Raw genomic sequence first — 17,618 nt, 5'->3', positions numbered from 1 at the left:
TTGAGGTGCTAGTTGAGGTGCTAGTCTCAGTGCTAGTTGAGGTGCTAGTTGAGGTGCTAGTCTCAGTGCTAGTTTCAGTGCTAGTTGAGGTGCTAGTTGAAGTCTGAGGGACACATCAGACTTCAACTTCAGCTGTAACACATGTTACTTGTGTTACATGTATTACAGCTTGTGTTACATCTGTTACAGGTGTTACAGGTGTTAGCCTAGTGTTTCTTATGTTACATGTGTTAGAGGTTGTGTTACTTGTTGTGTTACATGTGTTAACCTAGTATTGCAGGTGTTAGATGTTGTGTTACATTTGTTAACCTAGTGTTGCAGGTGTTAGATCTTGTGTTACATGTGTTAACCTTGTGTTGCAGGTGTTAGATGTTGTGTTACATGTGTTAACCTAGTGTTGGAGGCGTTAGATGTTGTGTTACATGTGTTAGAGGTTGTGTTACATGTGTTTTTTGTGCTACATGTTTTAGAGGTTGTGTTACAGGTGTTAGAGGTTGTTTTACATGTCTTATAGGTTGTGTTACAGGCTATATTACATGTGTTACAGATTTTGTTGCAGGTGTTAACTTTGTGTTACTTTTGTTACATGTGTTAGAGGTTGTGCTACATGTGTTAGAGGTTGTGTTACATGTGTTAGAGTTAGTATTACAGGTGTTAACCTGGTGTTTCTTGTGTTACAGGTGTTAACCTGGTGTTTCTTGTGTTACAGGTGTTACAGAGTATAAAGTAACTGCCAAGCCGTGGACTGATTTGCTATATATAGATCTGGCAGTGTGGTGGTGGCTGCCAGCACCCCCTCCTGTTGCTGCTGTTGCTGCTGTTGCTGCCGTTGTTGCTGTTACTGGTCCACCCTCACCACTGTTCTACTTACCTCTGCACCACTGCTGCGCCACTGCTCTCTCATCTAGCCAGCTGGTATACCCGCAAGATGGGTATATCAAGGCGCATATCCCATCTGAATCCTGGCCCTGGCGTAGACGGTAGCCGGAGCAGTGTGAGGATCTAGGAGCAGTGAGGCAGTGTGAGGATCTAGGAGCAGTGAGGCAGTGTGAGGATCTAGGAGCAGTGAGGCAGTGTGAGGATCTAGGAGCAGTGAGGCAGTGTGATGATCTAGGAGCAGTGAGGCAGTGTGAGGATCTAGGAGCAGTGAGGCAGTGTAAGAATCGAGGATCATAGTGACTGTGAGAATCTTAGGCCAGTCCAACAGTGTAAGAACCTAGAGCTGGCCCAACAGTGTAAGAATCTAGAGCTGGCCCAACAGTGTAAGAATCTAGAGCTGGCCCAACAGTGTAAGAATCTAGAGCTGGCCCAACAGTGTAAGAACCTAGAGCTGGCCCAACAGTGTAAGAATCTAGAGCTGGCCCAACAGTGTAAGAATCTAGAGCTGGCCCAACAGTGTAAGAACCTAGAGCTGGCCCAACAGTGTAAGAATCTAGAGCTGGCCCAACAGTGTAAGAACCTAGAGCTGGCCCAACAGTGTAAGAATCTAGAGCTGGCCCAGCAGTGTAAGAACCTAGAGCTGGCCCAACAGTGTAAGAATCTAGAGCTGGCCCAACAGTGTAAGAATCTAGGAACAGTGAAACAGTGTAAGGATCTTGGAACTGTGAACCAGTGTGTGACTCCCGGAAGTGTAGAGCAGTGTAAACACTTAGGTGTTGTGATTTAGCACCTGAGTGTGTGCTCCACTAGCACGGTAGCCTTGCTAGTAGCACTTAGCGAAGCAGTGATCCTGCAGTGAGTCTTCCTTCATCTAGTGCAGCACAGGTGATGCTGTAGTCTACAAGGATGCCTGTGCCGCCATCCTCGCCCTCAGTGGGTACTAGATACCCATCCTACGCTCACTATCCGTCATCCTATCGCAGTCCGTCCACCTATTTATCGCGTACGACTTCCCTGGATCGCTCATCCTACAGCAGCAGCTACGGCAGTAACTACAGCAGCAGTAACTACAGCAGCAGCAGTAGTTATGGTAGCAAGTATTCGCTACCGCCACGGCCCGCGTATTCCTCCTCATCTGATACTTACCGCAGTAGCCGCAGCTTGCGGCAGTCGCCTGTAAGGGCTACTTACTCGAGGTTGTCCTCTGATTCTCAACTAGAAGGGCCAGTGACCTCCTCGCGGTACACTTCGCGCTACTCAAGAGATTCGGCTACTAGAGAATCATCGTCCTCGCGGGATTCCAGCTACGGATCGCGCCTCACGTCCCGCGATCGCACAGTCGACGCTGTTAATGGTAACGGTATCGACACTAGCCACTTCGGTCCTTCGCCATCTTCGTACGCTTGTAACTACCGCTGGGAGGCCCGTGAGAAAGATAAGAGAGATGACGCTAATGAGAACAGTGATACTGAGAAAGTCCGCTTTACCGACCGCATAAAAGTCTTCGAGACGCGCACTTCCGCTAGGGAAAGTGGCGGCTTGCTAGCCGGTCACGAAAGTGACTCTTCACTGAAGGATTCTGCTTTCTCCAGTGGCTCTAGTCGAAGTAGAAGTTACTTAACGGATGTGGATAGTAGTTCATCCCGGCGGCGTGTCCCTTCCACCTATACAGATGCAGCATCCAGATCCTCCTTCAGAAAGACATCTCCGGAGACCACCTCCTCCTCCAGTGAAAATCGGGAGGACAGTTCCTCCAGCAGCGGCGAGGATAGGCAGCCCTCAGTCACCGAACTCCGACGTAAATATGACACGAATCACAATATAACGAATGGTCTAGTACGTCATAATGACGAAGAATACATAAGTGATGCAAGTGTTTGTTCTGGCGAAGTTACAACCTTAACGCCGGAGTCTTCGGCAGCTCTCAAACCTTGTACTCGAACTGACTCGACCAGTCGAAGTGAACAGACTGATTCTTCGGTAGTTCGCCGTGTGGACTCTCCCAGTAGATCCCGAGTGGACTCTCCTGGGCGTAGTCACTTGGACTCTCCCTCCAGGACCCGCCTGGAGGGCTACAAGGACTCCAGGAGTGGTGTGGAGTCCCCAACGACAGGACTTAAGGACTCTGTTGACTCTTCCAGCCAGGGAGGTCGAGAATCGCCTTTGGTTAATGGTATTGTTGACAAGGTCAGTTATTGTTGATTATCCAACGATATTTCCCATTATCCTACTGCATATTACCCTACTCCCCATTATCCTGTTGACCATTACCCTATTGCCCATTACCCTACACTACTGCCCATTATCCTACTACCCATTTTCCTACTGCCATTACCCTACTGCCCATTACCCTACTGCCCATTACCCTACTGCCCATTATCCTACACTACTTCCCATTATCTTACATTATTGCCCATTATCCTACACTACTGCCCATTGTCCTACACTACTTCCCATTATCCTACACTACTGCCCATTATCGTACACTACTGCCCATTATCCTACACTACTTCCATTATCTTACATTACTGCCCATTATCCTACACTACTTCCATTATCTTACATTACTGCCAATTATCCTACACTATTGCCCATTATCGTACATTACTGACCATTATCCTACGCTACTTCCCATTATCGTACATTACTGCCCATTATCGTACACTACTGCCCATTATCCTACACTACTTCCATTATCTTACATTACTGCCCATTATCCTACACTACTTCCATTATCTTACATTACTGCCAATTATCCTACACTATTGCCCATTATCTTACATTACTGTCCATTATCCTACACTACTGTCCATTATTCTGCATTACTTCTCATTACCCTACTGTCCATTACCCTACTGTCCATTAGACTACTGCCATTACCCTACTGTCCATTAGACTACTTTCCATTAGACTACTGTCCATTACCCTACTGTCCATTACCCAACTGTCCATTACACTACTGTCCATTACCCTACTGTCCATTACCCTACTGTCCATTACCGTACTGTCAATTAGACTACTGTCAATTAGACTACTGTCCATTAGACTACTGTCCATTACCCTACTGTCCATTAGACTACTGTCCATTACCCTACTGTCCATTACCCTACTGTCCATTACCCTACTGTCCATTACCCTACTGTCCATTACCCTTCTGTAAATTACCCTACTGTCCATTACCCTACTGTCCATTACCCTACTGTCCATTAGACTACTGTCCATTAGACTACTGTCCATTAGACTACTGTCCATTACCCTACTGTCCATTAGACTACTGTCCATTAGACTACTGTCTATTAGACTACTGTCCATTACCCTACTGTCCATTAGACTACTGTTCATTACCCTACTGTCCATTACCCTACTGTCCATTAGACTACTGTCCATTACCCTACTGTCAATTACCCTACTGTCCATTAGACTACTGTCCATTACCCTACTGTCCATTAGACTACTGTCCATTACCCTACTGTCCATTACCCTACTGTCCATTACCCTACTGTCCATTACCCTACTGTCCATTAGACTACTGTTCATTACCCTACTGTCCATTACCCTACTGTCCATTAGACTACTGTCCATTAGACTACTGTCCATTACCCTACTGTCCATTACCCTACTGTCCATTACCCTACTGTCCATTAGACTACTGTCCATTAGGCTACTGTCCATTAGACTACTGTCCATTAGACTACTGTCCATTAGAGTAATGTCCATTAGACTACTGTCCATTACCCTACTGTCCATTACCCTACTGTCCATTAGACTACTGTCCATTACCCTACTGTCAATTACCCTACTGTCCATTAGACTACTGTCCATTACCCTACTGTCCATTACCCTACTGTCCATTAGACTACTGTCCATTAGACTACTGTCCATTACCCTACTGTCCATTAGACTACTGTCCATTAGACTACTGTCCATTACCCTACTGTCCATTAGACTACTGTCCATTACCCTACTGTCCATTACCCTACTGTCCATTACCCTACTGTCCATTACCCTACTGTCCATTACCCTACTGTCCATTACCCTACTGTCCATTACCCTACTGTCCATTACCCTACTGTCCATTACCCTACTGTCCATTAGACTACTGTCCATTACCCTACTGTCCATTACCCTACTGTCCATTACCCTACTGTCCATTAGACTACTGTCCATTACCCTACTGTCCATTACCCTACTGTCCATTACCCTACTGTCCATTAGACTACTGTCCATTACCCTACTGTCCATTACCCTACTGTCCATTACCCTTCTGTCCATTACCCTACTGTCCATTACCCTACTGTCCATTACCCTACTGTCCATTACCCTTCTGTCCATTCCCCTACTGTCAATTACCCTACTGTCCATTACCCTACTGTCCATTACCCTTCTGTCCATTCCCCTACTGTCAATTAGACTACTGTCCATTACCCTACTGTCCATTACCTTACTGTCCATTACCCTACTGTCCATTAGACTGCTGTCCATTACCCTACTGTCCATTACCCTACTGTCCATTACCCTACTGTCCATTACCCTACTGTCCATTACCCTACTGTCCATTACCCTACTGTCCATTACCCTTCTGTCCATTCCCCTACTGTCAATTAGACTACTGTCCATTACCCTACTGTCCATTACCCTACTGTCCATTACCCTACTGTCCATTACCCTACTGTCCATTACCCTACTGTCCATTACGCTACTGTCCATTGCCCTACTGTCCATTACCCTACTGTCCATTACCCTACTGTCCATTAGACTACTGTCCATTACCCTACTGTCCATTACCCTACTGTCCATTACCCTACTGTCCATTACCCTACTGTCCATTACCCTACTGTTCATTAGACTACTGTCCATTACCCTACTGTCCATTAGACTACTGTCTATTACCCTACTGTCCATTACCCTACTGTCCATTACCCTACTGTCCATTACCCTACTGTCCATTACCTTACTGTCCATTACCCTACTGTCCATTACCCTACTGTCCATTACCCTACTGTCCATTACCCTACTGTCCATTACCCTACTGTCCATTACCCTACTGTCCATTACCCTACTGTCCATTAGACTACTGTCCATTACCCTACTATCCATTACCCTACTGTCCATTACCCTACTGTCCATTACCCTACTGTCCATTAGACTACTGTCCATTACCCTACTGTCCATTACCCTACTGTCCATTAGACTACTGTCCATTACCCTACTGTCCATTACTCTACTGTCCATTACCCTACTGTCCATTACCCTACTGTCCATTATCCTACTGTCCATTACCCTACTGTCCATTACCCTACTGTCCATTAGACTACTGTCCATTACCCTACTGTCCATTACCCTACTGTCCATTAGACTACTGTCCATTACCCTACTGTCCATTACCCTACTGTCCATTACCCTACTGTCCATTACCCTATTGTCCATTACCCTACTGTCCATTACCCTACTGTCCATTAGACTACTGTCCATTACCCTACTGTCCATTACCCTACTGTCCATTACCCTACTGTCCATTACCCTACTGTCCATTAGACTACTGTCCATTACCCTACTGTCCATTACCCTACTGTCCATTACCCTACTGTCCATTACCCTACTGTCCATTACCCTACTGTCCATTACCCTACTGTCCATTAGACTACTGTCCATTACCCTACTGTCCATTACCCTACTGTCCATTACCCTACTGTCCATTAGACTACTGTCTATTACCCTACTGTCCATTACCCTACTGTCCATTACCCTACTGTCCATTAGACTACTGTCCATTACCCTACTATCCATTACCCTACTGTCCATTACCCTACTGTCCATTACCCTACTGTCCATTAGACTACTGTCCATTACCCTACTGTCCATTACCCTACTGTCCATTAGACTACTGTCCATTACCCTACTGTCCATTACTCTACTGTCCATTACCATACTATCCATTACCCTATTGTCCATTAACCTACTGTTCATTAGACTACTGTCCATTACCCTACTGTCCATTACCCTACTGTCCTTTACCCTACTGTCCATTACCCTACTGTCCATTACCCTACTGTCCATTACCCTTCTGTCCATTACCCTACTGTCCATTACCCTACACTGCTTCCTGTTACCTTACATTATAAATGGTATTGCTCTGTAGGCACTGCAACAGACACAGTGTTACACTGCAACAGACACAGTGTTACACTGCAACAGACACAGTGTTACACTGCAACAGTCACAGTGTTGCACTGCAACAGACACAGTGTTACACTGCAACAGTCACAGTGTTACACTGCAAATGTCACAGTGTTACACTGCAACAGTCACAGTGTTGCACTGCAACAGACACAGTGTTACACTGCAACAGTCACAGTGTTACACTGCAACAGTCACAGTGTTACACTGCAACAGTCACAGTGTTGCACTGCAACAGACACAGTGTTACACTGCAACAGTCACAGTGTTACACTGCAACAGTCACAGTGTTACACTGCAACAGTCACAGTGTTGCACTGCAACAGTCAGTGTTACACTGCAACAGTCACAGTGTTGCACTGCAACAGTCACAGTGTTGCACTGCAACAGTCACAGTGTTGCACTGCAACAGTCACAGTGTTGCACTGCAACAGTCACAGTGTTGCACTGCAACAGTCACAGTGTTGCACTGCAACAGTCACAGTGTTGCACTGCAACAGACACAGTGTTGCACTGCAACAGACACAGTGTTGCACTGCAACAGTCACAGTGTTGCACTGCAACAGTCACAGTGTTGCACTGCAACAGTCACAGTGTTGCACTGCAACAGACACAGTGTTGCACTGCAACAGACACAGTGTTGCACTGCAACAGTCACAGTGTTGCACTGCAACAGTCACAGTGTTGCACTGCAACAGTCACAGTGTTGCACTGCAACAGTCAGTATTACACTGCAACAGTCACAGTGTTGCACTGCAACAGTCAGTATTACACTGCAACAGTCACAGTGTTGCACTGCAACAGTCACAGTGTTGCACTGCAACAGTCACAGTGTTGCACTGCAACAGTCACAGTGTTGCACTGCAACAGTCACAGTGTTGCACTGCAACAGTCACAGTGTTGCACTGCAACAGTCACAGTGTTGCACTGCAACAGTCACAGTGTTGCACTGCAACAGTCACAGTGTTGCACTGCAACAGTCACAGTGTTGCACTGCAACAGTCACAGTGTTGCACTGCAACAGTCACAGTGTTGTACTGCAACAGTCACAGTGTTGCACTGCAACAGTCACAGTGTTGCACTGCAACAGTCACAGTGTTGCACTGCAACAGTCACAGTGTTGTACTGCAACAGTCACAGTGTTGCACTGCAACAGTCACAGTGTTGCACTGCAACAGTCACAGTGTTGCACTGCAACAGTCACAGTGTTGCACTGCAACAGTCACAGTGGTGCACTGCAACAGTCACAGTGTTGCACTGCAACAGTCACAGTGTTGCACTGCAACAGTCACAGTGTTGCACTGCAACAGTCACAGTGTTGTACTGCAACAGTCACAGTGTTACACTGCAACAGTCACAGTGTTGCACTGCAACAGTCACAGTGTTGCACTGCAACAGTCACAGTGTTGCACTGCAACAGTCACAGTGTTGCACTGCAACAGTCACAGTGTTGCACTGCAACAGTCACAGTGTTGTACTGCAACAGTCACAGTGTTGCACTGCAACAGTCACAGTGTTGCACTGCAACAGTCACAGTGTTGCACTGCAACAGTCACAGCGTTACACTGCAACAGTCACAGTGTTGCACTGCAACAGTCACAGTGTTGCACTGCAACAGTCATAGTGTTGCACTGCAACAGTCACAGTGTTGCACTGCAACAGTCACAGTGTTGCACTGCAACAGTCACAGTGTTACACTGCAACAGTCACAGTGTTGCACTGCAACAGTCACAGTGTTGCACTGCAACAGTCACAGTGTTGCACTGCAACAGTCACAGTGTTGCACTGCAACAGTCACAGTGTTGCACTGCAACAGTCACAGTGTTGCACTGCAACAGTCACAGTGTTGCACTGCAACAGACACAGTGTTGCACTGCAACAGTCACAGTGTTGCACTGCAACAGTCACAGTGTTGCACTGCAACAGTCACAGTGTTGCACTGCAACTCAATACAACACACACACTGACATACTAATATTAATAATAAAGTCCATTACCATCCCCAGGATGCCACCCACACCAGTCCATTACCATCCACAGGATGCCACCCACACCAGTCCACTACCATCCACAGGATGCCACCCACACCAGTCCACTACCATCCACAGGATGCCACCCACACAAGTCCACTACCATCCACAGGATGCCACCCACACCAGTCCACTACCATCCACAGGATGCCACCCACACCAGTCCACTACCATCCCCAGGATGCCACCCACACCAGTCCACTACAATATAACAGACAGCTACAATATAACAGACAGCTACAATATAACAGACAGCTACAATATAACAGACAGCTACAATATAACAGACAGCTACAATATAACAGACAGCTACAATATAACAGACAGCTACAATATAACAGACAGCTACAATATAACAGCTACAATATAACAGCTACAATATAACAGACAGCTACAATATAACAGCTACAATATAACAGACAGGTACAATATAACAGACAGCTACAATATAACAGCTACAATATAACAGACAGCTACAATATAACAGCTACAATATAACAGACAGCTACAATATAACAGCTACAATATAACAGACAGCTACAATATAACAGACAACCACAATATAACAGACAGCTACAATATAACAGACAGCTACAATATAACAGACAGCTACAATATAACAGACAGCTACAATATAACAGATACAATATAACAGACAACCACAATATAACAGACAGCTACAATATAACAGACAACCACAATATAACAGACAGCTACAATATAACAGACAGGTACAATATAACAGACAGGTACAATATAACAGACAACCACAATATAACAGACAGCTACAATATAACAGACACGTACAATATAACAGACAGCTACAATATAACAGACAGGTACAATATAACAGACAGCTACAATATAACATACAGGTACAATATACCAGACAGCTACAATATAACAGACAGGTACAATATAACAGACAGCTACAATATAAAAGACAGGTACAATATAACAGACAGCTACAATATAACAGACAACCACAATATAACAGACAGCTACAATATAACAGACAACCACAATATAACAGACAGTTACAATATAACAGACAACCACAATATAACAGACAGCTACAATATAACAGACAGCTACAATATAACAGCTACAATATAACAGACAACCACAATATAACAGACAACTACAATATAACAGACAGCTACAATATAACAGACAGCTACAATATAACAGACAACCACAATATAACAGACAGCTACAATATAACAGACAACCACAATATAACAGACAGCTACAATATAACAGACAACCACAATATAACAGACAGCTACAATATAACAGACAACTACAATATAACAGACAGCTACAATATAACAGCTACAATATAACAGACAACCACAATATAACAGACAGCTACAATATAACAGACAGCTACAATATAACAGACAGCTACAATATAACAGACAGCTACAATATAACAGACAGCTACAATATAACAGCTACAATATAACAGACAGCTACAATATAACAGACAGCTACAATATAACAGACAGCTACAATATAACAGACAGCTACAATATAACAGACAGCTACAATATAACAGCTACAATATAACAGACAACCACAATATAACAGACAGCTACAATATAACAGACAGCTACAATATAACAGACAGCTACAATATAACAGACAGCTACAATATAACAGACAGCTACAATATAACAGACAACCACAATATAACAGACAGCTACAATATAACAGACAGCTACAATATAACAGACAGCTACAATATAACAGACAGCTACAATATAACAGACAGCTACAATATAACAGACAGCTACAATATAACAGACAGCTACAATATAACAGCTACAATATAACAGACAGCTACAATATAACAGTCAACCACAATATAACAGACAGCTACAATATAACAGACAGCTACAATATAACAGACAGCTACAATATAACAGACAGCTACAATATAACAGACAGCTACAATATAACAGACAGCTACAATATAGCAGCTACAATATAACAGACAACCACAATAAAACAGACAGCTACAATATAACAGACAGCTACAATATAACAGACAGCTACAATATAACAGACAGCTACAATATAACAGACAGCTACAATATAACAGCTACAATATATCAGACAACCACAATATAACAGACAGCTACAATATAACAGACAGCTACAATATAACAGACAGCTACAATATAACAGACAGCTACAATATAACAGACAGCTACAATATAACAGCTACAATATAACAGACAGCTACAATATAACAGACAGCTACAATATAACAGACAGCTACAATATAACAGCTACAATATAACAGACAACCACAATATAACAGACAGCTACAATATAACAGACAGCTACAATATAACAGACAGCTACAATATAACAGACAGCTACAATATAACAGACAGCTACAATATAACAGACAGCTACAATATAACAGACAGCTACAATATAACAGACAGCTACAATATAACAGACAACCACAATATAACAGACAGCTACAATATAACAGACAGCTACAATATAACAGACAACCACAATATAACAGACAGCTACAATATAACAGACAACCACAATATAACAGACAGCTACAATATAACAGACAGCTACAATATAACAGACAGCTACAATATAAGAGACAGCTACAATATAACAGACAGCTACAATATAACAGCTACAATATAACAGACAGCTACAATATAACAGACAGCTACAATATAACAGACAGCTACAATATAACAGACAGCTACAATATAACAGCTACAATATAACAGACAACCACAATATAACAGACAGCTACAATATAACAGACAGCTACAATATAACAGACAGCTACAATATAACAGACAGCTACAATATAACAGACAGCTACAATATAACAGCTACAATATAACAGACAACCACAATATAGCAGACAGCTACAATATAACAGACAGCTACAATATAACAGACAGCTACAATATAACAGACAGCTACAATATAACAGACAGCTACAATATAACAGCTACAATATAACAGACAGCTACAATATAACAGACAGCTACAATATAACAGCTACAATATAACAGCTACAATATAACAGACAGCTACAATATAACAGACAGCTACAATATAACAGCTACAATATAACAGACAGCTACAATATAACAGACAGCTACAATATAACAGACAGCTACAATATAACAGCTACAATATAACAGACAACCACAATATAACAGACAGCTACAATATAACAGACAGCTACAATATAACAGCTACAATATAACAGACAACCACAATATAACAGACAGCTACAATATAACAGACAGCTACAATATAACAGCTACAATATAACAGAGAGCTACAATATAACAGACAGCTACAATATAACAGACAGCTACAATATAACAGCTACAATATAACAGACAACCACAATATAACAGACAGCTACAATATAACAGACAGCTACAATATAACAGACAGCTACAATATAACAGCTACAATATAACAGACAACCACAATATAACAGACAGCTACAATATAACAGACAGCTACAATATAACAGACAGCTACAATATAACAGCTACAATATAACAGACAACCACAATATAACAGACAGCTACAATATAACAGACAGCTACAATATAACAGCTACAATATAACAGACAGCTACAATATAACAGACAGCTACAATATAACAGACAGCTACAATATAACAGCTACAATATAACAGACAACCACAATATAACAGACAGCTACAATATAACAGACAGCTACAATATAACAGCTACAATATAACAGACAGCTACAATATAACAGACAGCTACAATATAACAGCTACAATATAACAGACAACCACAATATAACAGACAGCTACAATATAACAGACAGCTACAATATAACAGACAGCTACAATATAACAGACAGCTACAATATAACAGCTACAATATAACAGACAACCACAATATAACAGACAGCTACAATATAACAGACAGCTACAATATAACAGACAGCTACAATATAACAGACAGCTACAATGTAACAGACAGCTACAATAAAACAGCTACAATATAACAGACAGCTACAATATAACAGCTACAATATAACAGACAGCTACAATATAACAGACAGCTACAATATAACAGACAGCTACAATATAACGGCTACAATATAACAGACAACCACAATATAACAGACAACCACAATATAACAGACAGCTACAATATAACAGACAGCTACAATATAACAGCTACAATATAACAGACAACCACAATATAACAGACAACTACAATATAACAGACAGCTACAATATAACAGACAGCTACAATATAACAGACAGCTACAATATAACAGACAGCTACAATATAACAGCTACAATATAACAGACAGCTACAATATAACAGACAGCTACAATATAACAGACAGCTACAATATAACAGACAACTACAATATAACAGACAGCTACAATATAACAGACAACTACAATATAACAGACAGCTACAATATAACAGCTACAATATAACAGACAACCACAATATAACAGACAGCTACAATATAACAGACAGCTACAATATAACAGACAGCTACAATATAACAGCTACAATATAACAGACAGCTACAATATAACAGACAGCTACAATATAACAGACAGCTACAATATAACAGACAACTACAATATAACAACCACAATATAACAGACAGCTACAATATAACAGACAGCTACAATATAACAGACAACCACAATATAACAGACAGCTACAATATAACAGACAGCTACAATATAACAGACAGCTACAATATAACAGACAGCTACAATATAACGGCTACAATATAACAGACAACCACAATATAACAGACAACCACAATATAACAGACAGCTGCAATATAACAGACAACCACAATATAACAGACAGCTACAATATAGCAGACAGCTACAATATAACAGACAGCTACAATATAACAGACAGCTACAATATAACAGACAGCTACAATATAACAGACAACCACAATATAACAGACAGCTACAATATAACAGACAACCACAATATAACAGACAGCTACAATATAACAGCTACAATATAACAGACAGCTACAATATAACAGACAACCACAATATAACAGACAGCTACAATATAACAGACAGCTACAATATAACAGACAACCACAATATAACAGACAGCTACAATATAACAGACAACCACAATATAACAGACAGCTACAATATAACAGCTACAATATAACAGACAGCTACAATATAACAGACAGCTACAATATAACAGACAACCACAATATAACAGACAGCTACAATATAACAGACAACCACAATATAACAGACAACCACAATATAACAGACAGCTACAATATAACAGACAGCTACAATATAACAGACAGCTACAATATAACAGAAAGCTACAATATAACAGACAGCTACAATATAACAGACAGCTACAATATAACAGCTACAATATAACTGACAACCACAATATAACAGACAGCTACAATATAACAGACAGCTACAATATAACAGACAGCTACAATATAACAGCTACAATATAACTGACAACCACAATATAACAGACAGCTACAATATAACAGACAGCTACAATATAACAGACAGCTACAATATAACAGACAGCTACAATATAACAGACAACTACAATATAACAGACAGCTACAATATAACAGACAGCTACAATATAACAGACAGCTACAATATAACAGACAGCTACAATATAACAGACAGCTACAATATAACAGACAGCTACAATATAACAGCTACAATATAAAAGACAACCACAATATAACAGACAGCTACAATATAACAGACAGCTACAATATAACAGCTACAATATAACAGACAACCACAATATAACAGACAGCTACAATATAACAGACAGCTACAATATAACAGCTACAATATAACAGACAACCACAATATAACAGACAGCTACAATATAACAGACAGCTACAATATAACAGCTACAATATAACAGACAACCACAATATAACAGACAGCTACAATATAACAGACAGGTACAATATAACAGACAGCTACAATATAACAGACAACCACAATATAACAGACAGCTACAATATAACAGACAGCTACAATATAACAGACAGCTACAATATAACAGACAGCTACAATATAACAGACAACTACAATATAACAGACAGCTACAATATAACAGACAGCTACAATATAACAGACAACCACAATATAACAGACAGCTACAATATAACAGACAACCACAATATAACAGACAGCTACAATATAACAACTACAATATAACAGACAACCACAATATAACAGACAGCTACAATATAACAGACAGCTACAATATAACAGACAGCTACAATATAACAGACAGCTACAATATAACAGCTACAATATAACAGACAACCACAATATAACAGACAGCTACAATATAACAGACAGCTACAATATAACAGCTACAATATAACAGACAGCTACAATATAACAGACAGCTACAATATAACAGACAGCTACAATATAACAGACAGCTACAATATAACAGCTACAATATAACAGACAACCACAATATAACAGACACCTACAATATAACAGACAGCTACAATATAACAGCTACAATATAACAGACAACCACAATATAACAGACAGCTACAATATAACAGACAGCTACAATATAACAGCTACAATATAACAGACAGCTACAATATAACAGACAGCTACAATATAACAGCTACAATATAACAGACAACCACAATATAACAGACAGCTACAATATAACAGACAGCTACAATATAACAGACAGCTACAATATAACAGACAGCTACAATATAACAGCTACAATATAACAGACAACCACAATATAACAGACAGCTACAATATAACAGACAGCTACAATATAACAGATATCTGTCTCTCCCTGGTGACAGCCTAAGCTCCGGACCTGCCTAGACAGTAGCTACGATACCAGCAGTCGTTCCCGCTATCGTAGAGATCGTGTTAAGGAGAGGATAGCAGCCCGTCTGGCCTGGGAGACCGAGGTAAGATAACACTTTTATCTTGCTGTCTAGATAGCTAGCTATCTACCTAGACAGCTATCTAGCTAGATAGCTATCTATATAAGCACACTTAATGGTCATTTTATTAGGTACACTCTTCAACAATGTTATACTTGGAGTATACCAGGACTACCAGGAATATACCAGGAGTATACCAAGGGGAAAATACTTGGAGTATACCAGTATACCTGGAGGTTGTTCCAGGGGTCAAGGCCCCCCCCCCCGCGGCCCGGTTAAGCAGTAGTAGTATTAATAGTAGCGCTTACTGATCGACTGCTGTCTTACCCATCTTATTCTAATTCATCTTTCTTCTTGGCCTGAATGGAGAGAGGTGAGCCCAGGAGCTAGAACCTAACTGAGAGCAACAGCACTCTGGCACATTTCCTCAAGTCCCTCCTCAATAACACTGAGTCAGGTGTTCTATGAAGCAACAATCTTGTACCATAGAAAACTTGTCTTAATCAGACTAGAGGTAAACTAACATAAAATAACCCATAAGTAGACTGAGACGATTTACGATAACATTTTGTTGGGGTTTTAACCCCTGAGGGTTAGTCAGTCAGGATAACCCAGGGTAGGGACTGTTAGCCAGCCAGGATAACACAGGGTAGGGAGTGTTAGTCAGCCAGGATAACCCAGGGTAGGGAGTGTTAGTCAGCCAGGATAACCCAGGGTAGGGAGTGTTAGTCAGCCAGGATAACCCAGGGTAGGGAGTATTAGCCAGCCAGGATAACACAGGGTAGGGAGTGCTAGTCAGCCAGGATAACCCAGGGTAGGGAGTGTTAGTCAGCCAGGATAACCCAGGGTAGGGACTGTTAGCCAGCCAGGATAACCCAGGGTAGGGACTGTTAGTCAGCCAGGATAACACAGGGTAGGGAGTGTTAGTCAGCCAGGATAACCCAGGGTAGGGAGTGTTAGTCAGCCAGGATAACCCAGGGTAGGGAGTGTTAGTCAGCCAGGATAACCCAGGGTAGGGAGTGTTAGCCAGCCAGGATAACCCAGGGTAGGGAGTGTTAGCCAGCCAGGATAACCCAGGGTAGGGAGTGTTAGCCAGCCAGGATAACCCAGGGTAGGGAGTGTTAGCCAGCCAGGATAACCCAGGGTAGGGAGTGTTAGTCAGCCAGGATAACCCAGGGTAGGGAGTGTTAGTCAGCCAGGATAACCCAGGGTAGGGAGTGTTAGCCAGCCAGGATAACCCAGGAGGGTTCAAGAACCACAATGGTAATACAAGGACCACAATGTCTACCTGTACGTGAATAAACGTACACAGCCTCTCCCTAGAATACCACCACATTTCACTGACTTCATCTCAGAGCCTTATGGTCCCAGACCATGAGGCCACCTGCTGAAGAGGACCCCAGGAGGAGGTCGAATATACAGATCAATCTGAGTTTCCGTCCCTATGTGAGTTATTATTGAGCACTTATAAGTGTTTATTATACCTCAGTTATCCACTTAATCACAGTGTTAAGTGCCCTGACTGACCACTTATACAGACCTGACTTA

At 41.6% G+C, this 17,618-nt stretch overlaps 1 protein-coding gene across 1 annotated transcript; it reads left to right on the top strand.

The window, feature by feature from the left end:
• The first annotated feature begins 688 nt into the window (after positions 1 to 688).
• Positions 689 to 16,332, top strand: LOC128704747 (uncharacterized). The gene is made up of 2 exons (XM_070105419.1): positions 689 to 3,066; positions 15,984 to 16,332. Exons 1-2 carry the CDS (start codon positions 1,786 to 1,788, stop codon positions 16,101 to 16,103), a joined length of 1,401 nt encoding a protein of 466 aa, XP_069961520.1. The 5' UTR covers positions 689 to 1,785; the 3' UTR covers positions 16,104 to 16,332.
• The last annotated feature ends 1,286 nt before the right edge of the window (positions 16,333 to 17,618 follow it).

Source organism: Cherax quadricarinatus, chromosome 99, assembly GCF_038502225.1.
Source record: "Cherax quadricarinatus isolate ZL_2023a chromosome 99, ASM3850222v1, whole genome shotgun sequence".
NCBI classification, from domain to species: domain Eukaryota; kingdom Metazoa; phylum Arthropoda; class Malacostraca; order Decapoda; family Parastacidae; genus Cherax; species Cherax quadricarinatus.
This window is presented reverse-complemented; position numbering and strand designations above follow the sequence as displayed.